The sequence below is a fragment of the Lepidochelys kempii genome, chromosome 7 (assembly GCF_965140265.1).
Source record: "Lepidochelys kempii isolate rLepKem1 chromosome 7, rLepKem1.hap2, whole genome shotgun sequence".
Classification (NCBI taxonomy): domain Eukaryota; kingdom Metazoa; phylum Chordata; order Testudines; family Cheloniidae; genus Lepidochelys; species Lepidochelys kempii.
The window spans coordinates 94876910-94904905 of record NC_133262.1 but is presented as its reverse complement, the minus strand read 5'-3'; the positions used below and the strand labels follow the sequence as shown (position 1 = coordinate 94904905).

The 27996-nt window shown below is 39.8% G+C and overlaps 1 protein-coding gene across 10 annotated transcripts in view; it reads right to left on the bottom strand.

The window, feature by feature from the left end:
• The window catches only part of CPEB3 (cytoplasmic polyadenylation element binding protein 3), a 189742-nt gene that overhangs the window by 12594 nt on the left and 149152 nt on the right, over positions 1–27996 (bottom strand). For all 10 annotated transcript variants that reach the window (XM_073353901.1, XM_073353906.1, XM_073353907.1 and 7 more), the window contains 3 exons: positions 15388–15506; positions 12870–12984; positions 4342–4523 (listed from right to left, as the gene is read on the bottom strand). In XM_073353901.1, coding sequence (XP_073210002.1) covers positions 4342–4523; positions 12870–12984; positions 15388–15506 — 416 coding nt within the window. The remainder of the gene's footprint in view (positions 1–4341; positions 4524–12869; positions 12985–15387; positions 15507–27996) is intronic.

The following is a 27996-nucleotide window of genomic DNA, read 5'->3' as shown; positions in this document are numbered from 1 at the left end:
TAGATTCTCATTTTTTGTGGTTAGATAAGTTTCACTGGATGACTAAGCATTTTCTACTGAATTAATCTACCCTACCAAAAAGAAAAATAAGGCAACTGTGTCGGAATAAACATGCAAGCCTTTTTTTCATTTCTAATCAGTTCCATCCCTGACGTAGACTGGAGTTCGAGGTTAAGTTAGAAAGAATTTTGTTTGAATCAATTCTGATAACATTGTTTTGCGATAATACTACCCATATATCTTCAGTATAGTTTGTTATTTATACATTAGGCAGAAGTCTGCCAGGCATTTCAAAGAACAAATAAAAACACATGGTCCCTGTCCTTAAGATGTTATAATTCAGTTATAAAGGCACAGGAGAGTTTAACATGTAATATAAATGAGGGAAAAGAGAGTACAAGTATGATAGTAATAAATTCATATGGTTAACTCTAGTATGTCTGTACACACCTTATTTTTTGTCCAACATGTAGTAAGTTATGGGTTGGTTTTGTTTTTTTGAGAAGAATGGGTGTAAAAACACTGGGGTGATAGAAGGTGGGCGATAAGGAACAAAATGATGGTGAGGAGTGGTGGGTTACAATAGGCATGGACAAGGGAGAGAAAGAGGTAGAAAATGTATGCTTTTGACTGTTAAATATATTTGTTTGCTGAAGTTATGCAGGCTGATCATTTAAGAAATAACTAGAAAAAAAATATCTGTCCCATTAGGCCACTATGTGCATGTCTAAGAAATACTGAGAGAAATGCAGACCTAAATTCTGATGGATGTACACATTCAAACAGTGACACCCCAACAGCCTCTGTATTGATGTGAAATTACTCAATTGTATCAGCAGACGCAAATATTCTGTTTATATTTTACGAGTACATGCCCAAATGCTGTAAGTGAAAGCCGGAGTATTTGTTCTCTTCTGGGACAAAAGTAAGTAAGTATGTTTATGGTACCAACAAATATGGAAATGAAATCAAACTTCAATCACGTCAAAGTTTCTGTAGTCTCAAATTTCTTTGAAAGAAGAAACAAGAGATTTAATTTTAAGAACAAGGGTGACTGAAAGACTGCCCTCTCTGTCTGTATCCATCTGTTGTCCCTTGTCTTCTACTTAGGGCTTGTCTATGTGAATCTACCCTGGAATAGTCTACTGCATACTGTCTGTGTGGACCTTGCTGAGGTGCATTAACAGTTTGTTAGTGTGTTTTGATCTTTAAAACTGTGCTAGATCAAAACATACAAACAAACTGTTAATGCACTCAGCAAGGTCCAAAGAGACATTTAGCATGCAGCACTCTAGAGCTGGATAGAGTCACACCCCAGTGTGTAGACAGGCCTCTTTGGGGAGGGACTGTCTTTTGGTCCTGTTTGCACAACTATTAATAATAAAATTATTTTGATAACATGACTGATCTCCCATGAATGTTCCTCCGAGTCCTGTTTGCAAACCTTAATAAATCAGCCATGCACTCTAGGGCTGAATTCAAGACTAATTTAATAGGAAATCAGTTTCATGATTTAAAGAGGAGAAGGGGAAAGAGAGGTAACAGTTTCTTCTCTATTTTTTGATGGCATATGCCTCTACAGTGTCATTTAGAAATTAGGATTTTTTTGAATAGTTCTATATATATTAAATAGAGCTAAATAAGTACAACCTATGTCTGTTTTTTCTTATACATAATTTTGTTCTAGCTGCATCGTTGTCATTCTCAGACATCTTTACGAATCAGGAAAAATAAGACTAATAACTATGCTAAAATATGTCAGCTTTCAGGTATGAAAGTAAAATATTCAAGAAACATTATATATTAAGTTAAATAGGAGACTTAAAGTTATGCAAAAGAGACTTGGCAATTCAAAGAAATGTAAATTTTACTCTGATTTATCTTGTTCCCCTTCTAAACATTAATTTTATTCTTTGAAGTAAAGTTATCTTAGTGAATTACATTACACTACTATCTGGAACAGTTATAACTTTTGTTGTTGTTGAGAAGTTAGACTGTACTAGTAGTACTTCCTGTAACGAGTTGGGATAGAGTGCCATCCTATATGTCAAACACACTACTGCTAGTGTCAGGAACTTTGTGTAAAACAATACTCTATGCACTTTAGTTTTCTTTTATTGTTCTTGGTGCCTCTCTGATCAGAGGTCAAAATAGAAAAAAAAATTTTTGAGGTAATCTCCCAAACTCCATCCACATCTGCCCACTCATTACCAGAATGAGATGCCACTCATAGTAAGTTGTGCAAATCTTCATAATATGATAATATCTCTCCTTCCTTGCATGCTTTGGTCAGCAGTAGAATAATTTTAATGATGATGTATGAGTTATACAATAATAATTAAGGAATTTGAATAATATCACTAGGTTTTAGAGCTAACATTTAAAGGTTGTGAACAGGGGCAATCCACACCTCTCTTAAGCACTATTATTTCAGGCTAACTGCATTTGGTTAACCTAAAAAGCAAACTGAACAGTATTTTCACAATTATGCAAGGTAGAGGCAATATCTTAAATAGAAGCTCAGATTCTGGAGCAGCCAACAGGGAGAAGTATTGGCTTGCGGAACTGCTGTGAGTTGGCCCCATTTGTCAGCTGTATCTTGAAGTTTAAAAAATAACAACAACAACAACATGTTTTAAAAGGGTGTTATTAATTAGTGATGGGAAAATCTCAAAGGATTCCAAAACTTGGTTACAAATCAGAAGTTTAAAATCTGATCTGAACCACTATGGTCTGTGACTCTTGCCATAGAAGTCTTTCTGGTAAGATTTCCAGTATTCCCTAGTTAGAAATGCTATAGGAATGGTCTAAATTGGCATGTCTACCACTTGTCGTGGCTGAAACCAGGAAACGTAGAGGCACATGGAAAAAAATATCAGAGTTTTTTTCCCCTCCTCCCCTTCCCTAACCTCAACAAAGGTTCAGTTCAAGTTTTGAGAAAAGATGGGGACAGGTGATTTTAGTTTTCTAAATATGCACACACGTCAGCTTGTCATCTCAATGTGTGAACCAGCTCAGACTAAAAAGAAAAACAACCCACCCTATCTTTGAAGATTATATGTATCAGCAGCATATATTGTATTTTGTTAAATTATTATGAATGTTCTAGGTCCTCAAAAACATGTGCCTAATTTGCACACACCATGATTGCACATACAGTTTCAGTAGCCATGCTATACCTAGCTGGCCTTTTGCATATGCAGCTGTAGTAATGCTCCATAGTTACATACACAGTTTAGTTTCTGAAAATCTGTCTCCAGATGTCTTGACAGGATACAAAGAAACTGCTCCATTTAAATAATGAATTTCAGAAGTAAGTTTTTGCTTCTCAAAACTTAACGTTCTGTATTGGATATGAAGTCTGAAGGTCCAGAAATTTTTTTTGTCTCCTGGGAGATAAGTAATAATTTCATGTAAGTCTGAACTTGGAGGACATCAACAAAAAAGAAACTTACTAATTCACTATATGGCTTTTCCCAGTCATTTGTGACAGTATTTCATATGAATGTAACAATAACAATTTGCATTTATATAACTTCCTTTCAAAGATCTCGTAGTGCTTTGCTAACAGGTAAGTAAGACTCAAGACACTTTTGAGCTCAGTGACACCTATGACCATGTATCTCTTGACTTTTGGGAACCCCAGATATAGTCATATTTTTGGGGATGTAACAATATTTCCCAGTTCCCTACTAATCTTGCCATATGCTCAGGGTTTAGCTGATCGCCATATTTCCTCTGTAGCATGGGGCACGGGTCACTTGCTGGAGGATTCTCTGCTCCTTGAAGTCTTTAAACTATGATTTGAGGACTTCAATAGCACAGATATAGGTGTGAGGTTTTTTGCAGGAGTGGTGGGTGAAATTCTGTGGCCTGCATTGTGCAGGAGGTCAGACTAGATGATCATAATGGTCCCTTCTGACCTAAATATCTATGAATCTATAAACACTAGAGAAGCCACAAGCTCTATCGCAGGCACTGACCAAGAACGCTAACTGTTCCTCAAAGAAAAAGAACATCCATCTGAAGAGAATAAAGCTAGGAAATTCTACCAGGCTTCACCTTCAAAAAGATAAACAAAACAACAAAAACAAACCAAAATGTATTGCCACTATTTCCCACTTTTGACATGGAAGTTTATTAAGCTAGATATTTAGGCCTATCATCTTCATCATGCTTTGGCTCCTCAAGTAAGCTTTTAAAGAATTACCAAATATGAGACAAGAACACAGCCTAAAATATCCTCCCACACAATTTAAAAAAAATAAAAAAGATCTTTTTTTTTAGCTCCTGTACAATATCATCAACAGCAACCATTCCATTCGGTGTTGTTTTACTTACCCGTTTGTCAATGTCATTATGTTGGAGCTGGACAAAGCGAGCACTAATAGCAGCAATATAGCTCTGCTGATTGGAGAAAGCCACTCTGCCAGCACCTTTTGGGTACTTCAATTCTGGGTCCGTATCAATACCAGCATAGCAGACACCTCCATATAAACGGTCCATAATCATTGCCAGTTCAACTGTGAGAAAACAATTATTAAATATTGAAGACTCAATATTACTAAAGGTTTTATGCATGGCCTGCAGCTTTAAAAATAGACTAGACTATTCACCCTAATTCCAGTACTTCAGGAAAACAGAAAAGGGACCTGAAAGTTGGATTGGTCAAGGAATCACAGTACCCATTTGAAATATACTGGACGTGCAAAGATAAATTGGTCAAGGTGCTAAGGAAAAGCTTTCCTGGGATTCTGTTACATACCCCAGGCAGAGTGTTATATTAGTTACATATTATATTTGATTCCAAAAAGTGCATTAGTGCAATGTCGAGGTTAAACAGTTATACATTACACTGTCAGAAAATGTAGATCACCCCCATCCCCCGCCAACAATGTTTAACTCAGCCCTACTGCATCATGTATATTGATGGTATATGTTTACTGACAAAAATAGTAATACACTAAGCTATACATTAATGAGAATAATAGAAATAAAAGTACACCATATGTGCATAATGGAGAGTTAGAGGTGGAACCTCAGTTTTTGCATTTCCTGACTTGTTATTTTAAGCATTTGGTCTCAGAGATGCATTTATTTCCTTGGGGTTTTTTGTTTTAAAGAAAAAACTAGAAACTGTTGGAGTTGTTCTTGGACATATTACATGCTCTAACTATCTGAGTACACTTGTCTAAATGCACAGTCAAATAAGTGCATCTGTCCTAAACTGGGCACTTTACAACTTTTCATTCCACGTCAGTATGTAAAGTTCAGACATTCTTAATTTTGTTAAATGAAACCTAATTTCCACACTCCCCAGACTTGGGAAATCATGCTTTAATTAAGAGCTAAGACTGTGCCACATTTCACACAATGACCATTTTTGCTCAATTAGGGCCTGATCCACTGAAGTCAATGGAAATACTCCCATGTTTTTTCCAGACTTAATTGGGATTTAGGTCAGATTCTTAAAGAATATGGTTCTTTTTTTCCAGTGAGGAAACTATTTTTTCAGTCTTTCCATTGAAACAGCTAAACATCCTTCAAACTTTCAGCAGAAAATTCATTTTTGGGTAGAAACCAAATATGGAAAACTTGATCCCAAAAGATTAATTATTCAGAAAAGCACAAGAGAACAAAGGTTGCAATGGAAAATGTTTCGTAGCCTTACCTGCCACAATGTACTCTCATTTGTGAATGAGTTATGTTTATACATATGTAAGTTATATATACATATTTATGGAATATATTGAATGTTATGTGATTTATATTATTGCACGGACATATTGCTTTACACACACATACACACACCCCACAATACCCTCCTCCCTGCCCCCCAAACAGGAGGGATTTTTAGAAGACACTGAATCCTGTCAGAACTTTTCCAAACTGTCAGATATTCTAGACACCCCCCCCCCAAGTTGTTTTAGTTTTTTAAAAATTAATAAAACTCCCCACAGATGAATGACCAACAGAAATGGCAAATATCTATTCTAAACAAGAAAACTACCACAATAAAATTTTGGAATATATGATCCTCAGAGGACAGCTGCTCAGGAACTGAAGAAACCAACATACAGCATAACCAAACACCCAAAACAGTAACTCCAAGAATAACCCCACCTACTAAACTTCTAGTTCCAATTCTTTGTGCCATTCAAATTATGACACGTCATCTTTACAGCATGGTCATATTTCTCAAGTCATACTGCCCACTATCTTCTATTCCCTATATACCATACATGTGCACAGACAAACCTATTCTACACCAGGGTCACAAAAATCCCTTAAGTCTGAACATTTTCAAACAGGGGGAAAGGAGTTAATTGGTTTTTCTTTAAAAAATTAAATATAGTGTGTTGCATCAGGTTCATTGTGTCATTTAGTTGCCTTGTCACACCACGTGTACTGAATTTATGATATATTGTAGGGGTAAAGGGAAGCTTAACTATCTTTGGCTTTGAAGACAAAGACAATCCAAGTTTAGTTACCAAGCAAAACAGTATTTCTATTCTGTGAATATATTTAGACATCTGGTTTTACAGACCTGTCATCTCCTATATTGACCACAGTTTGGTAGCTACTCTCTCTTGTTGTCTCTCCAGAGATACCCTGTAGCAATCCTTTAGAAGAATCTGGCAAAGCAGAAACTTCTAAATATACTTAAAGCAATAAATCCTGTACCAGAGAGAAGAGGGTTTTGAGTGTCTTACTACTTCTCTCGCTATATTATTTTATTACTGGTTGAGATGAATGCCTTTGGATTACAATCCATGTATGCCATATTGATACTGTATAAGAGTATATATACCTTAAACTTCTGTTGGAAGGGTCACTAAAAATTTTCCCAGACATCTGATTTTCCAAAATTCATTTTTCTTGTCTCAATAGGTACAGAAATATAGTCCTAGTACTACAGTTGCAACAAAAAACATCAGTGGGGAAAACATACTTAACTTCTTAGGCTTTGGTACAATTAAGACTATGCTTTAAAAAGAGAAGACAGCAAAAATGATTGAAAAGAAAAGCACGGAATGAGAATGTATAAAGAATGGAATGGAAATTTGCAATATGTCAGACATGCACAGTATGTCATTAAAAATGTATAAGTAAGAGAAAACATCTCCAGATGATGGTGCCTTTCAGATTCCCCAATGCAATAATTTCTTAAGGTTTTTTATAAATCTAGCAGTAGAAGCACAGAGTTCTTTTAAATTTTTATCTTGTTGTTTTATGACAACCTCTTAACTTGACAGCTCAGAAGCTAATCCAGGTTACATAGGTCACCTAGAAAAACTGGAATTTAAAATTACCTAAAACAGTGTAATTTTTTTTTTGACATATAGCCCATCTTTTACAAAACAGAAAAAAAATCTCTCCTTCTCAAGGGTACATTAGTGCAATGATGGTAAGCCACCAAAAGTAGACTAGTATATTGGCACCATGTAAAATCTTCATAGACTTTAAAGCCAGAGGGGACCACTGTGATAATCTAATCTGATCCCCTGCACATCACAGGCCACAGACCCTCATCCACCCATTCCTGTAATACACCCATAATCTCTGGCTGAGTTACTGAAGTCCTCAGAGCATGATTCAAAGACTTCAACTCTATGCCTAAGGAGGAGTCTCAAGAAAGTCTTAGACAGTTTCTAGACTAGGGTGACCAGATGCCCTGATTTTATAGGGACAGTCCCGATATTTGGGGCTTTTTCTTATATAGGCACCGATTACCTTCCACCCCCTGTCCCAATTTTTTACATTTGCCATCTGGTCACCCTATTCTAGACAGAGAAATTCAGGCAAAGAACCAATTTTACTAGTGATAATGTTCAACTTCAAGAAAGCGCTACATTACAGCTGACAAACATTTCTTTAAGAGTTAACTTTTATACATTCAGATCACAATACCATTTGCAATAATGCCATTTAGTGACTCGCAATAAAGTTCTATAGACTGAGGCCCCTCTATACTATAGGAACTCATAACAGCATAGCTATAGCGCCATAGCTATGCTGGCATTACCCTGTAGCATAAATGCAGCCTACAGCGATGAAGAGGGTTTTTCTTTTGCTGTAGGAATATCACTTCCCCAAGCAACAGCAGGCTAGGTAGCTGGGATGGAAGCATTCTTTTCCTGAACAATGCAGCCCTGCAGCCCCTCCTGGCAGGTTCCAAACCATGACACCCTAGTACAGGCAAAATACTGCATACACTGGATTGTCCTTACTCCTCATAACCCCCACAACAAACATAAGCACCTCTATTTCACTCACTTGGCAGGCTCCAGCACTGCAACCACAAAATGCCACTTTTCCAGCAAGTTCCAATGATCCCCTCCCAGCCCCACTCAACAGCAGGGTACAGCAGTGCCCTCAAGCTTCCTCCCAGTCTCCAGGGAAAGCTGCTGTGTTGGTAACAAGAAGAGGGCACCTGCCAGGGTCCTCTCTGCCCTCCTATTTCAGTTAATGAGGATCGGGGTCAGAGTCATACAGGTTAAGGCCAGAAGGGGCCACCACATCCTCTAGTCTGACCTCCTGTATATCACAGGCCACAAACATCACCTAGCACCTGCACACTAAACCCAACAACCAAAATTAGACCAAGCAGAAGTAGCCAAAGCAGAAGCTGCAGGTGGTTGAAGAAGAATTTCTGAGCTGCATCTTGATGTTCATAAAATCACAATACTTGTGATAATTTCATGAGTATTGGAGCCTCCATATATACACATCAATATTTGCATGGAAATACACTATAGTCACTGGTTAGTGCAAATTTTAAAAACTTGATGGTTTGAACACCCCACTAAACGTAATATGATTAACACGTGTACAGCTTTCAGAATTGGGTCCTTATAATAAATATCAAGTTGAAACTAGTTTAGACTATGATTTAGCGAGTTTGTAAAAAGGACAGTCAGATTAAAAATTTTATTATTTAAAACCAATTTCCTAATATATGTTACAAACCTTAATTTTCAGCTCCGCTTGGGAAAAAATAGACTTGCCAATGTAAGTTTGTTTGTAGAGAGTTTCTAGCCAGTTCCATGTCCAGATTCTCATGCATTAACTCACTGCAGCAGTGTTCAAGTTTGAAAACATCGTAGGGCAATATTTTAAATCCAAACAATTCATTAAAACTTGTACAATATTAACAGTAAGTTTTAAGCAACCCTTTAGAATATTATATATTTATTTAACCAGACCTATTTTTTGAGCCCAGTGTGATTTAACAGTGTCTATAAAGTGTTTGGTGTCAGGGGCTATATTTGTTTGTACAGTACCTAACACAATGGGGTCCTGGTCCAGGACTAAGGCTGCCAGGCACTATAAGAATACAAATATAATAATAGTAAATAATAAACTGAAAAACTTTAAAGGGACACTATCTAACTGGTCCTCAAACTTAGGTTTTTTTTAAACATTAAAAATCCCCACTAAAACTAATTATATGTGTATTTTTTTAAAATATACACTGATTTTGTATAGATATGAAACATTCCACTTAATATTTCCTACATACAGGGGCAGTTCTAGTACCTCTGGCACCCTCTACAGATTGACTTGATTCAGACCCCTTTTACAATCAGTTGCTGCTCTTTCCCACTCTTAAGATAGGACATAGCTATTTTATTTTATAATATATTAAACATCTACAAGTTAGGACAGGTTGACTGTGATGGGAAAGAGGCAGTACAGAACAGGCTGGTTAGGGAACGATGGAAAAGGGACAGAAACAGGCTGACTGAGGTTTAGGGTCAGCATTGAGCAAATCTAGGTTCTTAGTAGAAATTGGAGGTGGAAGTGATCTTTTGTGGATGAACGAAGAACAAGCCTTCACAAAATCAGCTCTATGGCTCCATGTAGGGGCACTAAAGGTTATTCTGCCTACCCGAGTTGGCTATGCCAATTCAAGCGTGGCTGTGTTACGCTAGTGCACGAGAACTTTGAAAGTGAAACTAGAATCATAGAAGATTAGAGTTGGAAGAGACTTCAGGAGGTCTAGTCAAATCCCCTGCTCAAAGCAGGACCAACCCAACTAAATCATCCCAGCCAGGGCTTTATCAAGCCACGCCTTAAAAACCTCTAAGGATGGAGATTCTAACACCTCCCTAAGGAGCCCATTCCAGTGCTTCACCACCCTCCTAGTGAAATAGTTTTTCCTAATATCCAACCTAGACCTCCCTCACTGCAACTTGAGACCATTACTGCTTGTTCTGTCATCTGCCACCACTGAGAACCGCCAAGCTCCATCCTCTTTGGAACCCCCCTACAGCTAGTTGAAGACTGCAATCAAATCCCCCCTCACTCTTCTTTTCTGCAGGCTAAATAAGCCAAGTTCCCTCAGCCTCTCCTCATAAGTCATGTGCTCCCAGCCTCCTAATCATTTTCGTTGCCCTCCGCTGGACTCTCTCCAATTCGTCCACATGCTTTCTGTAGTGAGGTGCACAAAACTGGACACAATACTCCAGATGTGGCCTCACCAGTACCAATCACTTCCCTTGATCTGCTGGCAATGCTCCTACTAATGCAGCCCAATATGCCGTTAGCCTTCTTGGCAACCAGGGCACACTGTTGACTCATATCCAGCTTCTCATCCACTGTAATCCCCAGGTCCTTTTCTGCAGAACTGCTGCCTAGCCAGTCAGTCCCCAGCCTGTCGCAGTGCATGGGATTCTTCTGTCCTAAGTGCAGAACTCTGCACTTGTCCTTGTTGAATCTCATCAGATTTCTTTTGGCCCAATCCTCTAATTTGTCTAGGTCCCTCTGTATCCTATCCCTACCCTCCAGTGTATCTACCTCTCACCACAGTTTAGGGTCATCCACGAATTTGCTGAGGATGCAATCCATCCCATCATCCAGATCATTAATAAAGATACTGAACAAAACCAATCCCAGGAACGAACCCTGGGGCACTCCGCTTAATACCGGCTGCCAACTAGACATCTAGCCATTGATCACTACCTGTTGAGCCTGACGATCTAGCCAGCTTTCTATCCACCTTTTAGTCCATTCATCCAATCCATACTTTTTTAACTTGCTGGCAAGAATACTGTGGGAGACCGTATCAAAGCTTTTCTAAAGTCAGGTACATCATGTCCACCGCTTTCCCCATATCCACAGAGCCTGTTATTTCATCATAGAAGGCAATCAGTTTTGTCAGGCATGACTTGCCCTTGGTGAATCCATGTTGACTGTTCCTGATCACCTTCCTCTCCTCTAAGTGCTTCAAAATGGATTCCTTGAGGACCTGCTCCATGATTTTTCCGGGGACTTAGGTGAGGCTTACTGATTTGTAGTTCCCCGGATTCTCCTTCTTCCCTTTTTTAAAGATGGGCACTACATTTGCCTTTTTCCAGTCATCCGGGACCTCACTCAATCACTACAAGTTTTCAAAGATAATGGCCAAATGCTCTGCAATCACATCAGCCATCTCCCTCAACACCCTCAGACGCATTGCATCTGGCCCCATGGACTTGTGCATGTCCAGCTTTTCTAAATAGTCCTTAACCTGTTAGTTCACCACTGAGGACTGCTCACCTCCTCCCCATACTGTGCTGCCCAGTGCAGCAATCTGGGAGCTGACCTTGTCTGTGAAGGGCGAGGCAAAAAAAGCATTGAGTTCCTTCAGCTTTTTCCACATCATCTATCACTCAGTTGCCTGCCCCATTCAGTAAGGGTCCCACACTTTCCCTGACCACCTTCTTGTTGCTAACATACCTTTAGAAACCCTTTTTATTACCCTTCACATCCCTTGCTAGCTGCAACTTCAATTATGCTTGATTACACCAGGCTAGTTATTTTTATTTTCCAGGCTTAAGTGCAAAAAGTAAATAAGTAAACTAAATTTGTGTTCTAATTCTAGTAACTACTACAAATTGTGTGTGCATGGGGGGGGGGGTGTTATTTATAACACTGGTATGGAAATTTGTTTAATTATATTACTTTTAGTCTGATACATAAGTATCACTTTAAGGGATAACTGTGTATGCCAATTCCTATGTTTTTAATGCAATTCCCCAAATTAGAGTAATTCTATCAAACAAAATAGACTCCAACACCATGCAGGTGGACAGCAAAAAAACAGCATAATCTAGTAACTAGTAAGTTCCCAGATTCTTTAATAAAATATGAAAAGTCATCCTTCAGTTCATGAACTGGCAGTAGGAATTCAGTCCAAAATAAGCAATCATGATATCGGCCACAGTAAAGAGGTACTGTCAGTGTGCAAGGAACCCAGAAAATTCAGAAAAAAAGATTTGCTGTATTGCTTTCAAATGTTCTAAATTAATTTCTAAAACTAATCTTAGAAGCTTGCAAATTAATATATCAATACCAAAAAATGGGTTGTCGTGCTTTGGAAAAATTCTAAATTTACTGTTCGAAGGCATTTTTCGACTATGAACTACAATTCATAACAGGCTGGGAAAAAAATATAGACAAAAACAGTTAGGCCCATTCTGTTTAAATGGCCTCATTAGAACTGGTCTGGTTTTCAGAGATGTTGAGCAACCACAACCCCAATTTAAGTCAGTGGGAGCTTAAAGTAAATACTTAACTGAACTGGTCAACTTAAAAAAAGCAACCCCCAAATTCAAGGACAATATGAAAATTTGAGCCTTAAAGTTATACTTAATTTATAGTACTAAACAATTGATTCATTGTCTTAACTAGTAGTTAATTTCAAAGGTCAGAAGTTCTCAGAAGTTATATTCTTACAGTTAAGGACAGAAGAAACTGATATGCTTAGAAAGTAAACCACAAAGTCTTCAAAAATCTCTGAAACAGATGGAACGTCATTGTCTCAGAATCTGAAACCAGTTACTGATAGTATGGTCTGGCCTAACTTTTCTTCTATTTCAACTCACCAGCTCGGAGGGGACGTGGAACTCCCCCTACAAAGATAGTTTTTCTCGGGTCCAATGGCTGAGAACCATCCATTACAAAATCACTGTCACTTAGGTTCCAAGGTCGAATTTGCACCTGAAAGAAAGAGGTCAACTTTTTCTTTACTTCATTGCTAACTTACCCTACACAAAGTAATAAGAATCAGCTGCTAAATATTTACATATGTAAAATCTGATTAGAATATATGTACATACCTATATTCACATTTTTTTTAAGATAAAATAGTAAAATGATAGAATGTGAAAGTAAAAACGATGCAAGTACATCATTTATCTATGTAGGTATTCAGAAAGGTACGCCTTACAGTGTTTACTTGAAAAAGGTGGACAGTATATTTATCACCTCTAGAGGCCAGGCTTGAGTTAGATTTCCTCTTGCAAATGCAGCTACCCCATTCTCTCCCTAATCTGCTTCCTCCTCCAGCCTCCTTTATTAGGATATGGAATATATAAAAGGACATTCAGAGCTTTATCATTTACAGAGTGAACTTGAGGATGCAGGCTGAACATTCAGCTTTCTTCTAGTCACATATAATTTTAAAAGTTGAAAAAGAGGGAAGAGGAAGTGGAATTAATTCCTGTGTTTAAAATAAGAGGATTGCAGAAATGTAAGTGCACTTGTTCAGTTTAGTTAAGCAACCAGATAGTGGACAGTTAGACAGAAAGTCTTCAGATTGTACAGAACTCAGAATTCTGCTCAAAAGCTACTTGGATAAGCCTGCTCACCACTACAACCCCCTGAATAAGTGAAATGTGTAAGCATCATTTCCATTTGCCATTGCATTGCAATTTTCATTCACCCACGCAAGGTCTAATCTTTTGATTCAAAATGGCCCCTGTGAGCCTTTTATATGAATTTGGTTAAGGACTACTCTGGAAGGATTATGCATATAGTATATTAACTTTAACGTATATAATAATAATTACAATTCTATAAAGAAGAAGGCCCCAATCTGCAAGATATTAAGCACATACACTACTTTACTTACTTGACTAGCCCCATTGACTAAATACAGTATGTCCAATTAAAAAGAAAATTGGAAGAGGTGATAAATAGTTGTGCACATGATTACAGATGTAAACAGGTGGTAAATGATTGCCATTACCCCTTGCAGAAGAAAGTTAGGCCCAGATTACATGTTTAGAGAAATACTTTACATTAATAGCCTAAACTGATGTTGTCATTCCTGTAAATTAATAAAGTAGCAACTATTTATCTTAAAACCACCACCACACATGCAGTTTTTAGCCCCTCTTTATGTAAACCTGTCCACTTTAAAGACTGGTAGTACAGAAGAAGTCTCTACCTCCAGGATTTAATGTCCCATTGGCAGTTATAAACAGGATGGACCACTTTGTTTAATTTAACAAGATTAAGTCTCTATTCTAGCTCAACCCTGAGTAATATGAGCCAGTTGTGCTATAGTGGAAATTGTATCACGTATGTAATGCACCATTATATGCAAGCAGCTGAAGCGGTTATCCACCAACTCATTTCTGATTGCAGACAACATAAAAATGCTTGGTTTTTACATACCAAAAGCCAGGGTTACATTTACAATGCCACTTTACTTTCTAAATAAAATTAAAAACAGGATCTTAGTAACTAGGTCTTTTCCAATAGCTCATTTTTAACAGATTCAGCAGTAATAGGGATAATTGTTCATCCTTGATTATAGGGAGTCTTTATGGAAGCAATTTAGAATAAAAAAAGGGGGAAAATACTAAAAGGTATCAGACATTCAACCAGCAACACATTTTGAGGGATGTTAACTAGAAGAAAATATATTTAATTTTCTATACCAATGAAAACCTGCCTGAACATATGTTGATTTAAAAAATCCCTTTAGAAGGATCCAGTTAAAATTTGATTAGCTCTAGCAAAATGACTCAGCAAGAATATACTTCAAACATGTTTTCCTTCTTTCTGGTATTATCTTACTCCTCATTTGTCCATCAGAAGTGTACAACTATATGCTTTTCACTGGTTTTAATAAACCTTTCTTTAGAAACCAAATTTGGGTCAAAGCAAACTTGCTACAGTAAGTGAAAGGCATGAAAGATTGTAAATTCCTTAGCTAGCATATGCAGAATTGAAAGCAATGAAGTACTCGCAAGGCTGCCTAAATTATTAAAGAGTTTTCTTTTTTAAATCATAGGGGCTTTTAAAAAAAAAAACTGTATAGGCAAAGAATGTCACCTATAAAAAAAACCTTACAATGTCACCTATAAAAAAAATGAGTAACAGGAAACATTCTGTTACCATATGGTACTGGAAGTACCAACATAAAAGTTTAATTAAACAGTGGCATTCATTAGCTTCTGAAGAAGCCAAATTATGCTAACGTAAGAAGGTAAGCCTAGTAAAGGAGCACCAACATAACCAGTTACACCGGGGGAAAATGCTTGCATATTTATTTGCTTTTGAATTGGCAAGGGGAAGTTGGTTAAGAGCCAAGGCACTCTGAACACTGCTTACTGGTTTGTCCTTGATGGTGGGGCTTGACACACATAGGTAAAGTTTTCCATCTTCTTCTAGACAGGCATCTATCAGCGCTTGTACAGAGCTTTCTTCCTGGAACAGCAAAAAGGCATAACCTTGGAAAGGACAAAGGCACAAAAAGAAAAAGAAAAAAAAAAGATGAAAACTTTTGAAAGATGGGTCAAAACAGAGAACACAAAAAAAGAAAATCTGAGAACTGCAAATATTTTGTAAGCAAATGGTTTTGATAATTCACGAAGATTCTGAATTACTTTGTCCCAATACATAGATGGCAATAAACATGTAATATTGTTGCTAACTGTACTGAAGTTAATCCAATAATAAAATGCTTTCATAAGGAATCCTGCCATAGGATCACATGGAGAAAGCAGGCTTCCCCACGATCACTCATTTTTGTTTTGATGGTGCATACAGTGTTGATATCACAATGGAGAAAAAAAGTCTTCAGAAAGTTTGTTTTCTTTATATACATTAAAGTTTCCAAACAAACACAGAATGGCTGGAAAAAACAGAAAAAATTGTGGAAGATTAGCCCACAACTATAATAGATCTCTATTTGTGCTCTTACAAGTATTCGTCATCTTAAATAAAGTGATGGTGTTGAGGCAGTTTCAGATGATATACAAGGGGGAAAATACTATCTGGGAAGGTCCATGAAAAGACAACCTGCATGCAGATAATCTGAAAATTTCTATCCTGAACATACATATGTTGGGAAGGGAAAAATGTATATTCTCATTCATTCATACTGTAGCTTTATTTCCTAAATATATTTTTAAATCAAATCTCCTAACATACGCAGTCCTCATTGAAGACCCATGATTTACTGAATTTGGACATTTAAATTGCCACATACATAAAAGATTACTACTTGTTTTAGATAATGAAATTTTCTCATGCTTAGACCACTCAAAGGCTCAGACTGTCTTTAAACCTCCCCTCTAAAAAACAGCTGAAATAAGATAATCTTGAGGGAAAGCTGTAAACAACTGAAAGAGTATGGATTGAGAATTGGAGTGCCTTCTGACCCACAAATACTCTGCTAATAAGATATCATATTTTAAATCAAATTTTTATTTTAGTTGAGAGTACTGAGATATTGAGACAAGCTTTTGTACAGTATAAAGTTAAGCCTCAGATATTCTTAACACGTATCCCTAACAGGTTAAATTTTGGAATAAAGAGAATAAAAGTTTTGGCATTAGTTTCCTTAAACTTTGAAATGCAAAATGTGAGCATGGAGATCAGTCAATTAAAAAAAAAAAAGTACATGTCCTCTTGTTTGACTACTGTTCAAGAAGTGCAACTAGCATTTATTTTCATAAAACAGACAGCAAAATAATAATATGAAATGGGTTTGTCAAAGTTTTCTATGCAGTAGAGTCCACTGATTTATATTTAATAATGTATATAATTTGACATTGTTTTAGTAAATAGGGGGTATTCTTGGATCCCAGCTGCTCAGGATAGTCTGACAAAATAGTTTTTAATCAGTTATGCTTAATGCCTTTGCTTTTCACCACCACAGTCATTCATACCTTTGTCACCTCAAAGCTAAATTACTGCAATGCTACTACACTAAATTAGATCTTAAGACCATTTGGTAATTACAGTTAGTATTGAATGCAGCTGCCCAGTTGTGGGGGATTTCCAGTAGTCTGTGTTACACCTGTGCTGAATAATTTGGTGTAACTACCAGATGATTTCCCACTCACTGTTTTGATATTGGCTTTCACCTTCATAGTTTCGACCCTACCTACCTTATAGAGAGTTCCTTTCTTCACACAATTCTGTAGCAACTGCTTGTGCTAGCATTCCTCTCAAAACACAGGAGGACTGCTAGCAGAAGATTCTCAGTCGGGGCACTGACTCAAAGGGCACCTGGCTAGGCCTATTTGCATTCCCAAGTTTTATTGGGGAGGCAGCAGTTAAGAGGAGCTCAAGTAGAATTTTGAAGTAGTTACTGTGAAGAATGGCTTTTTTTTTTTTTTTGCTTGAAACTGAACACTTGGAAGAGACTATATCAGGGGTGGGCAAACTTTTTGGCCTGAGAGCCACATCTGGGTATGAAAATTGTATGGCAGGCCATGAATGCTCACAAAATTGGGGGTTGGGGTGCAGGAGGGGTGAGGGCTCTGGGGTGGAGCCAGAAATGAGGAGTTCAGGGTGCAGGAGGGGGCTCCGGGCTGGGGCTGGGACTGAGGGGTTGGGGTGAAGGAGGTTGCTCCGGGCTGGGACTGAGGGGTTCAGAGAGTGGGAGGGGGTTCAGGGCTGGGACAGGGGGTTGGGGCAAGGGAGGGGGTCAGGGGTGCAAACTCCAGGCAGCACTTACCTCAAGCAGCTCCTGGAAGCAGTGGCAGTGGCATGTTCCCTCTCCAGCTCCTATGCAGAGGCTCAGCCAGGTGGCTCTGCGCACTGCCCAGTCTCTGCAGCCTTGGTTCCCAGCCAGTGGGAGCTGTGGGGGCGGCACTTGGGTAGGAACAGCGTGCAGAGCCCCCTGGCTACCCCTACATGTAGAAGCCGGAGCGGGGGCATGCTGCTGTTTCTGGGAGCTGTGCGGAGCCACGGCATGTGCAGAGCAGGTCAAGCCTCCAGCCCCGCTCCCTGGCTGGAGCGCCGGACCCTGTTTCCCGGCGGGAGTTAGAGGGTCGGATTAAAACATCTGAAGGGCCGGATGCAGTCCCCAGGCCATAGTTTGCTCACCCCTGGACTATAGTAGTCCCTCACCATCCACCACTAACTCATTATGATCATATTTCATTGGTCAATTCATTTTTTTGGGGTGGAGGCATGGTGTTTAAACTCATAGGCAGACTTCAATACTCTACATACTTCAGTCAGAAAAATTAGCCCCAAATGTTAAGAATGCTCTGGTTTTAACCAATATTTCCACTTGTTATTAAATAACCTCACAGTTCAGAGATTAAGCTAAGCACACCAAAATGTGGATGCTTGTCCGTACATTGTAATATTTTTGGTCTGCAAAATTCATTTGGACATTTTGACTGAACAGTCTCTCTTACAGTATGTTTGGTTACTGTGTTTTCTTTCCTGGATGGAACACAAAGCCTAGAAGATAGAAACGAAAAAAAAATCTATACATGTTAGTTTTTTATACTGCTCCTCATTACCACAGTAGCTGAATGCCATCCATGTAAAACAAACAGCAAATATTTAGTTCAAGATTTGGGGAAAGGTTTGGGATGATTCTTATCAGAATCTACACAGATGCACCTGATTTTCTTACCTCATAGTAAAGATTCTGTTGAACGGGTGGCAGAAAGACCCGAATGCCGTTTTTGGATTAGTAAATATTGTATTTGTAGTTATAATCCAATTAAATTTACCCTAAACAAAAAATCCTTGGCTTGTTCTGTTCAGCTGCTAAACTACAAATGCAGTCCTGGTACGTCAGAATTTAGTTTCCTCTCCTGACTCCAGTACCCTATATACTGCAGTCAGAAAAATCAGCCCCAAATGCAAGACCTGTGCTGCCTTACTCTTCTAGTGCATATTACCTCTGCCAAATAAGGAGACTGCAAGGAGTCTCTGAAAATGAAATTCTATGCACTTTGCTTTGGGATTATGACAGCCCTCCCCTATTAGCTCTGCTGGGCCACCCAATCAGCTTCTCAAAAAAAAAAAAAAAAAAAAAGCTAACACAGGACTTCAAAACCTGTTGACCTGATGCCTCCCGCAGTTCTTGAAAGGTTTTGGGCATCCAAGACCTCCAGAAATCAGGTTTCCACTATAATTAAAAGTTGTGATTCAATAACTGAAGTTAAATTCAAATACTATACTGATAAACACACATAAGAACTTATATGGATTTGAATAAAACATCTATATCTGCCAAAGTTAAATTAATTAAAAAAAATCACATTCATCAAAATATTTAGGGATGCAAAAAGTCAGAAGAGAGAACCACCTTGAGATAGGAAACCTACAGTATTTATTTTAGAATTAGTGTTTAAAGTATTCTGAATGTGTGAAGTATTGTTACTACTAAAATTCATTGCATAAAATCTATCCTCTTTTTGGTATTTAAGGTTGTTTGTATTTGTTAAAGATTATACTAATCTTTAAATTAAGATCTCAGATACTTCTTGCTCAAATAGACTCCCAAGAATGAACTGTTATTTGCATTGGAATAGAACCCTGTGGCAGAAGGTGTTCCCTGAACTCTAACTATACAAAAGTTAACTAGAAAATATCCATGAAGACCACTTGCTCCATGCTTAAGCTAACATTGCACAAGGAAGTTTTATATCACACAAGATGCAATTTAAATTAAATATCAAATATGTATTTTGTATCAGGAAAAACAGAAGAACATTTTGAATTATAACACCAACCAAGCCTTTTAATGAAAAGCTAATATGTACTTTGACAACTGTAATGCACTAACATCTTTTCACAATTATATCCACCTGTGCTTAAATGGCTATAATTTGCAATTCTCTGGAACAGACCATATTATTCCCTCTAGGAGATGACACCACAACATGTGGTTTGGAAGGTATAGCTTTGGCTGTTAGGCAACAGAGCTCTCAGCCATACCCTATGTAGTTGTATGCAATTATACAATGCATTTCACAGATCATCTTGAAGGATTTTTATATATCCTCAAGGACGACTGGTGTTTAAACTTATCCTCTGCCTTTTTCTGATTTTCAGATACAGCCAAGAAAACAGCAGGTGGTATTCAGATGCACATCCAAATGAGATTTAGGCTGGTGTCTGAACTAGAAAAACAGAGAGCGTTCAGGTTTAATGGTGCCAAAATGAGCTATTTTTACATTCTTCTGACAAAAAAAATAGACAATCTCATAAGATGAACTTTTCAAGATTCCCAGTGAAATGGCAGTCATTCTCATAATATTTCAGCTGCACCTGAGTCTGAATAAAGGTTTCTTCTTCCCACAGCTAAAACCATAGGAGGTGGTTCATATTTGAGAAACTCAATATGAATTCCTTCCTCTGCCTGGAAGTTGAGTTCTGAGCCATCTCTGCTTAAAATGGATCTTTTGTTTTATTTATTTATTTTAAACCAATTTGATTTTGATTAAAAAAATATTATCTGGACCCTTAGAGCAAGGCCACTACCACAGAGAGAAAGTGACAACTGCGAACAGCGGAGAGGCTAACAGAGGGAGTTTGCTTGGGAGTTCGCCTGGGGAGAGGCCACTGAGGTGTTCATCTTGCAGGCTTCACTGAGTAGTTACTGCAACAGCTGAGGAAACTCTTAGAAGGAATGTAATATGGATGGTGAGAGTTCAGCTGTTGTTACCAGCACAGAATGTGCCATGTTTGTCTTTCTTCCACAGGACAGAAGCGACTTTGTCTGTACAAAGTGCAAGCTGGTTTCCATATTGGAAGAGAAGGTTCAAGGTCTGGATAAACAAGTATCAACCTTGCGTTGTATAAGAGAAACTGAAGATTTCCTGGACAGACGTCAGGATATGCTTCTAGGGGCACAACATTATGAAGAATCAGAGCAGGCTGCGCAGCAGGGACAGTGAAGGAATTTGGCAGCATGTGACCTCCAGAAGAAGAAAGAGGAGCGTCCATGTACCAGCAATGCAGATGAGCAACCGTTTTCATGTTCTCTCCACAGGTACTAATGTGGAGAGTGAACTAGATGATACATCTGAGGGAAGGGAGCAGAAGGAGACTCCACCGATTGGAAGGCATGAGATGCACTGTCTTAGGGATGGGGGTTCAATGACTGCCACTCCCAAGAGAAGGAGGCTGGTGGTGGTGGTCAGGGACTCCCTCCTCAGGGGAACTGAGTCATCTATCTGCCGCCCCAACCGGGAAAACCGAGAAGTCTGCTGCTTGCCAGTAGCTAGGATTCACGATGTGACCGAAAGATTGCAGAGACTCAACAAGCCCTCAGATTGCTACCCCTTCCTGATTCTCCACATGGGCACCAATGCTACCGCCAAGAATGACCTTGAGCGGATCACTGCAGACTATGCGGCTCTGCGAAGAAGTTTGAGGCGCAAGTGGTGTTCTCGTCCATCCTCCCTGTGGAAAGAAAAGGCCTGGGTAGGGACTGTCAAATTGTGGAAGTCAACGAATGGCTACACAGGTGGTGTCAGAGAGAAGGCTTTGGATTCTCTGACCATGGGATGGTGTTCCAAGAAGAAGTAGTGCTTTGTAGAGACGGGCTCTACCTAACAAAGGGAGGGAAGAGCATCTTCGCAAGCAAGCTGGCTAACCTAGGGAGGAGAGCTTTAAACTAGGTTCACCAGGGGAAGGAGACCAAAGCCCTGAGGTAAGTTGGGAATTGGGATACTGGGAGGAAACACGAGCAGGAGAGTGCAAGAGGGGAGGACTCCTGCATCATACTGAGAAAGCAGGACGATCAGCGAGTTATCTTAAGTGCCTATACACAAATGCAAGAAGCCTGGGAAACAAGCAGGGAGAACTGGAAGTCCTGGCACAGTCAAGGAATTATGATGTGATTGGAACAACAGAGACTTGGTGGGATAACTCACATGACTGGAGTACTGTCATGGATGGATATAAACTGTTCAGGAAGGACAGGCAGGGCAGAAAAGGTGGGGGAGTTGCATTGTATGTGAGAGAGCAGTATGACTGCTCAGAGCTCCGGTATGAAACTGCAGAAAAACCTGAGAGTCTCTGGACTAAGTTTAGAAGTGTGAGCAACAAGGGTGATGTCATGGTGGGAGTCTGCTATAGACCACCAGACCAGGAGGATGAGGTGGATGAGGCTTTCTTCTGGCAACGAACAGAAGTTACTAGACTGCAGGCCCTGGTTCTCATGGGAGACTTCAACTCACCCTGATATCTGCAGAGAGAGAAATACAGCAGTGCACATACAATCCAGGAAGTTTTTGGGAAGTGTAGGGGACAATTTCCTGGTGCAAGTGCTGGAGGAACCAACTAGGGGCAGACCTCTTCTTGACCTGCTGCTCACAAACGGAGAAGAATTCGTAGGGGAAGCAAAAGTGAATGGGAACCTGGGAGGCACTGACCATGAGATGGTCGAGTTCAGGATCCTGACAGAAGGAAGAAAGGAAAGTAGCAGAATACGGATCCTGGACTTCAGAAAAAGCAGTCTTTGATTCCCTCAGGGAACTGATGGGCAGGATCCCCTGGGAGAATAACATGAGGGGGAAATGAGTCCAGGAGAGCTGGCTGTATTTTAAAAGAATCCTTATGGCGGTTGCAGGAACAAACCATCCCGACGTGTAGGAAGACTAGTAAATATGGCAGGCGACCAGCTTGGCTTAACAGTGAAATCCTTGCTGATCTTAAACACACACAAAAAAGCTTTCAAAAAGTGGAAGATTGGACAAATGACCAGGGAGGAGTATAAAAATATTGCTCAGGCATGCAGGAGTGAAATCAGGAAGGCAAAATCACACCTGGAGTTGCAGTTAGCAAGAGATGTTAAGAGTAACATGAAGGGTTTCTTCAGGTATGTTAGCAACAAAAAGAAAGCCAAGGAAAGGCTATCCTGAAGCACTTACACGAGAGGAAAGTGATCAGGAACAGTCAGCATGGATTCACCAAGGGAAGGTCATGCCTAACTAATCGCCTTCTATGATGAGATTACTGTTTCTGTGGATGAAGAGAAAGCAGTGGATGTATTGTTTCTTGACTTTAGCAAAGCTTTTGACACGGTCTCCCACAGTATTCTTGTCAGCAAGTTAAAGAAGTATGGGCTGGATGAATACACTATAAGGTGGATAGAAAGCTGGCTAGATTGTCGGGCTCAACGGGTAGTGATCAATGGCTCCATTTCTAGTTGGCAGCCGGTATCAAGTGGAGTGCCCCAAGGTCAGTCCTGGGGCCGGTTTTGTTCAATATCTTCATAAATGATCTGGAGGATGGTGTGGATTGCACTCTCAGCAAATTTGCGGATGGTAATAAACTAAGAGGAGTGGTAGATACAGTGGCAGGTAGGGATAGGATACATAGGGACCTAGACAAATTGGAGGATTGGGCCAAAAGAAATCTGATGAGGTTCAACAAGGACAAGTGCAGAGTCCTGCACTTAGGACGGAAGAATCCCATGCACTGCTACAGAATAGGGACCAAACGGCTAGGCAACAGTTCTGCAGAAAAGGACCTAGGGGTGACAGTGGACGAGAAGCTGGATATGAGTCAGCAGTGTGCCCTTGTTGCCAAGAAGGGTAATGGCATTTTGGGATGTATAAGTAGGGGCATAGCCAGCAGCTCGAGGAACGTGATCGTTCCTCTCTATTCGACATTGGTGAGGCCTCATCTGGAGTACTCTGTCCAGTTTTGGGCCCCACACTAAAAGAAGGATGTGGATAAATTGGAGAGTGTCCAGCGGAGAGCAACAAAAATGATTAAGGGACTGGAACACATGACTTATGAGGAGAGGCTGAGGGAACTGGGATTGTTTAGTCTGCAGAAGAGAAGAATGAGGAGGGATTTGATAGCTGCTTTCAACTACCTGAAAGGGGGTTCCAAAGAGGATGGTTCTAGACTATTCTCAGTGGTAGAAGATGACAGGACAAGGAGTAATGGTCTCAAGTTGTAGAGGGGGAGGTTTAGGTTGGATATTAGGAAAAACTTTTTCACTAGGAGAGTGGTGAAACACTAGAATGCGTTACCTAGGGAGGTGGTAGAATCTCCTTCCTTAGAAGTTTTTAAGGTCAGGCTTGACAAAGCCCTGGCTGGGATGATTTAATTGGGGATTGGTCCTGCTGTGAGCAGGGGGTTGGACTAGATGACCTCCTGAGGTCCCTTCCAACCCTGATATTCTATGAAAATGTGGGCCCCTTCCTGAATGAGAGAGGCAACCAAGTGACAGAGGATGTGGAAAAAGCTAATGTACTCGGTGCTTTTTTTGCCTCTGTCTTCACGAACAAGGTCAGCTCCCACACTGCTGCACTGGGCAGCACAGCATTGGGAGGAGGTGACCAGCCATCTGTAGAGAAAGAAGTGGTTCGGGACTATTTAGAAAAGCTGGATGAGCACAAGTTCATGGGACTGGATGCACTGCATCCGAGGGTGCTAAAGGAGTTGGCGGATGTGATTGCAGAGCCATTGGCCATTATCTTTGAAAACTCATGGTGACCAGGGGAGGTCCCGGAAGACTGGAAAAAGGCTAATGTAGTGCCCATCTTTAAAAAAGGGGAGGAGGAGGATCCGGGGAACTACAGACCAGTTAGCCTTACCTCAGTCCCTGGAAAAATCATGGAGCAGGTCCTCAAGGAATCAATTCTGAAGCACTTAGAGGAGAGGAAAGTGATCAGGAACAGTTAGCATGGATTCACCAAGAGCAAGTCATACATGACCAACCTAATTGCCTTCTATGATGAGATAACTGGCTCTGTGGATTAAGGGAAAGCAGTGGATGTTTTATTCCTTGACTTTAGCAAAGCTTTTGATATGGTCTCCCACAGTATTCTTGTCAGCAAGTTAAAGTAGTATGGGCTGCACAAATGGACTCTAAAGGTGGATAGAAAGCTGGCTAGATCGTTGGGCTCAATGGGTAGTGACCAACGGCTCCATGTCTAGTTGGCAGCCAGTATCAAGCGGAGTGCCCCAAGGGTCAGTCCTGGGGCCGCTTTTGTTCAATATCTTCATTAATGATCTGGATGATGGCGTGGACTGCGCCCTCAGCAAGTTTGCAGATGACACTAAACTTGGAGGAGTGGTAGATACACTGGAGGGTAAGAATAGGATACAGAGGGACCTAGACTAATTAGAGGATTGGGCCAAAAGAAATCTGATGAGGTTCAACAAGGACAAGTGCAGAGTCCTGCACTTAGGATGGAAGAATCCCATGCACTGCTACAGAATAGGGACCGAACGGCCAGGCAGCAGTTCTGCAGAAAAGGACCGAGGGTTACGGTGGACAAGAAGCTGGATACGAGTCAACAGTGTGCCTTTGTTGCCAAGAAGAGTAACAGCATTTTGGGCTGTATAAATAGGGGCATTGCCAGCAGATCGAGGGACATGATCATTCCCCTCTATTTGACATTGGTGAGGCCTCATCTGGAGTACTCTGTCCAGTTTTGGGCCCCACATTACAAGAAGGATGTGGAAAAATTGGAAAGAGTCCAGCAGAGGGCAACAAAAATTATTAGGGGGCTGGAGCACATGACTTGTGAGGAGACGCTGAGGGAACTGGGATGGTTTAGTCTACAGAAGAGAAGAATGAGGAGGGATTTGATAGCTGCTTTCAACTACCTGAAAGGGGGTTCCAAAGAGGATGGATCTAGACTGTTCTCAGTGGTAGCAGATGACAGAACAAGTAATGGTCTCAAGTTACAGTGGGGGAGGTTTAGGTTGGATGTTAGGAAAAATGTTTTCACTAGGAGGGTGGTGAAGCACTGGAATGGGTTCCCTAGGGAGGTGATGGAATCTCCTTCCTTAGAGGTTTTCAAGGTCAGGCTTGACAAAACCCTGGCTGGGATGATTTAGTTGGGGATGGGTCCTGCTTTGAGCAGGGGGTTGGACTAGATGACCTCCTGAGGTCCCTTCTTCCAACCCTGATATTCTATGATTCTATGCACCTGTATGCCGGTTATGGGTAAGAAGGGCTGCCGCCTCTCTCTTCCCCACAGCTATGTCCAAGAAGGACCTGTGGTGACTGTTTTGGTCATAGGAAGCTAAAGTATTTGAAGGCATCCAATCAATCATTGTTTCAATGTCAAGCCTGACCTTGAAAACAATCAATCATTGTGTGCTGTGTTGTGCAAAGTGGCTGAGTTACAGTTGCTGTGGGAACATATCTGTAATTCCTGAAGGAAGCATTACTATTTCTTTTAATGTATATTAAAAATAACCATCCATTTAAAATATGGAATGTGAAATTCAGATGCGTGGAGCTCCACAATACTTGTATTTCCTCAAGTGCTCACATATCAAAATACACAAATCCATATTTATATTACTGATACACGTTTTTCCCCAACATGCAATCACTGAGAAGACACAGGTATAACTGGGTATCAACTGAGCTGGCCAAAAGTTTTTATCAACTGTTTGATGGAAAATTGTGTTTTTGACAAAAAGCTTTTCGCAAAAAGAGTCTCTTTTCCTTGGAAAAGTTTGGCTTTTCATAAAAAATGAACACCCAAAAACCAAAAAGTTGTTGGTTTTCAGTTGAAAACTTAAGAAATTTAACCAAAACCCAAAAAATTTCATTTCAGAAATGCTACTTTGTTGTCTCATGTCCCATTCTCTTCCCAGCCAGACAACATCTTCCATGATGCACTGCAGCCAGGAACTCCCATGCTGCATCACGGCAGCTCAGCAACAGAGGAGACCATGGTGCATCATGGCAGGTGTATTCCAGTCAGGGAGCCCAGCCTACAGAATAGAATAGGGGAATGAGGCATCTGAATGAAAACTCCCATGAGGCACCATTACAGCATTTCTAAATCAAGAATTTTGGTTTTCAGCTGAAAGTTTTTGGCTGAAAATTTTCAGTTTTCGATTGTTCACTAAAAAGTCAACATTTTCAATTGGGGCGGGGGGGGGGGAGGAAATCATCTCAGTTTCCAACCAGGTTTAGGTCTCAAACCACAAACTGAAATAGACTTGCAAAATTTTTGATTCCATATTCAGTATTTTGCTAGTTCATTAATTGTAGGTGAAGAAATAAAGAGGCATTCAACTGCTCCAAGGATGTGGAGAAGTTTCAATCAGAGTGGCCTGTTTGAGGAGAAAATAACCCATTTCATAATTTACTTTCAAAAGCCAAACTTTTTTAACTCTCATTCCAGACTTCTAGTTACAACAGAAGTGAATTTTAAAAATGTTTTCATACAGCTTGGAGCACATTTCTATTAATTTTTTGCATTTGAGATAACTTCTAAATTAAGATTCAGAAAATTCACACTATAAACTGCCTCCTCTGATATACAACACTATTTTGAAATTCAAAGGTTGTCAGCAGGGGGAAATATTAAGCCTATTCTTGCCTTTGGAAGCAGGGCTGCATCAGTTCCATACCCTAGTACTGCTCTGAAATTCGGCATTCTGACAAATTTGGATACAGGAGTCATATTCAGAGATGCATACGTGTTCAGCCCTACCTTAGTGCAGCTGGCTTAGCTCTCTCATGCATTCCAATATATGGTGGGTGAGAAGAGAGGACAAACTATGAGTATCGTAAGGGCACATTCTTTTTCCTCATCCTATAAGGAAATGGGATGCTGTGACCAATGACAAGGTCTGATTTTAGATACGATGCAAATATTTTAAGCTTGAAAACAGTTTAACTACCTCCACATTCAAATGCTTCTGTAAGTCAAGCACAGCAGTGTGGTTCCAAACCTGCATATTTGCCCTCATTCTGTTGGCTGAAGGTTTAGAGTGTTCTCTTTTGTCTTCCCACCTGCTCACAGCTCACTTTTAAGGCAGCAATGAAATCTAAAACCTATTTCAGATACGTTTGCTATGTGTCATCTCCTCAATATTTAAAAAAAATTTTTTTGCACCATACCAATAAGTAAAAAAGTTCATATGGAATTACATTGGTGAAATAGTTTAGTGTTCTAGTCTTAACTCTGACAACTTGACTTTTTTTTTTTTTTAATGGTTCTGAGTTGGTAGCTGTGTCTGGTA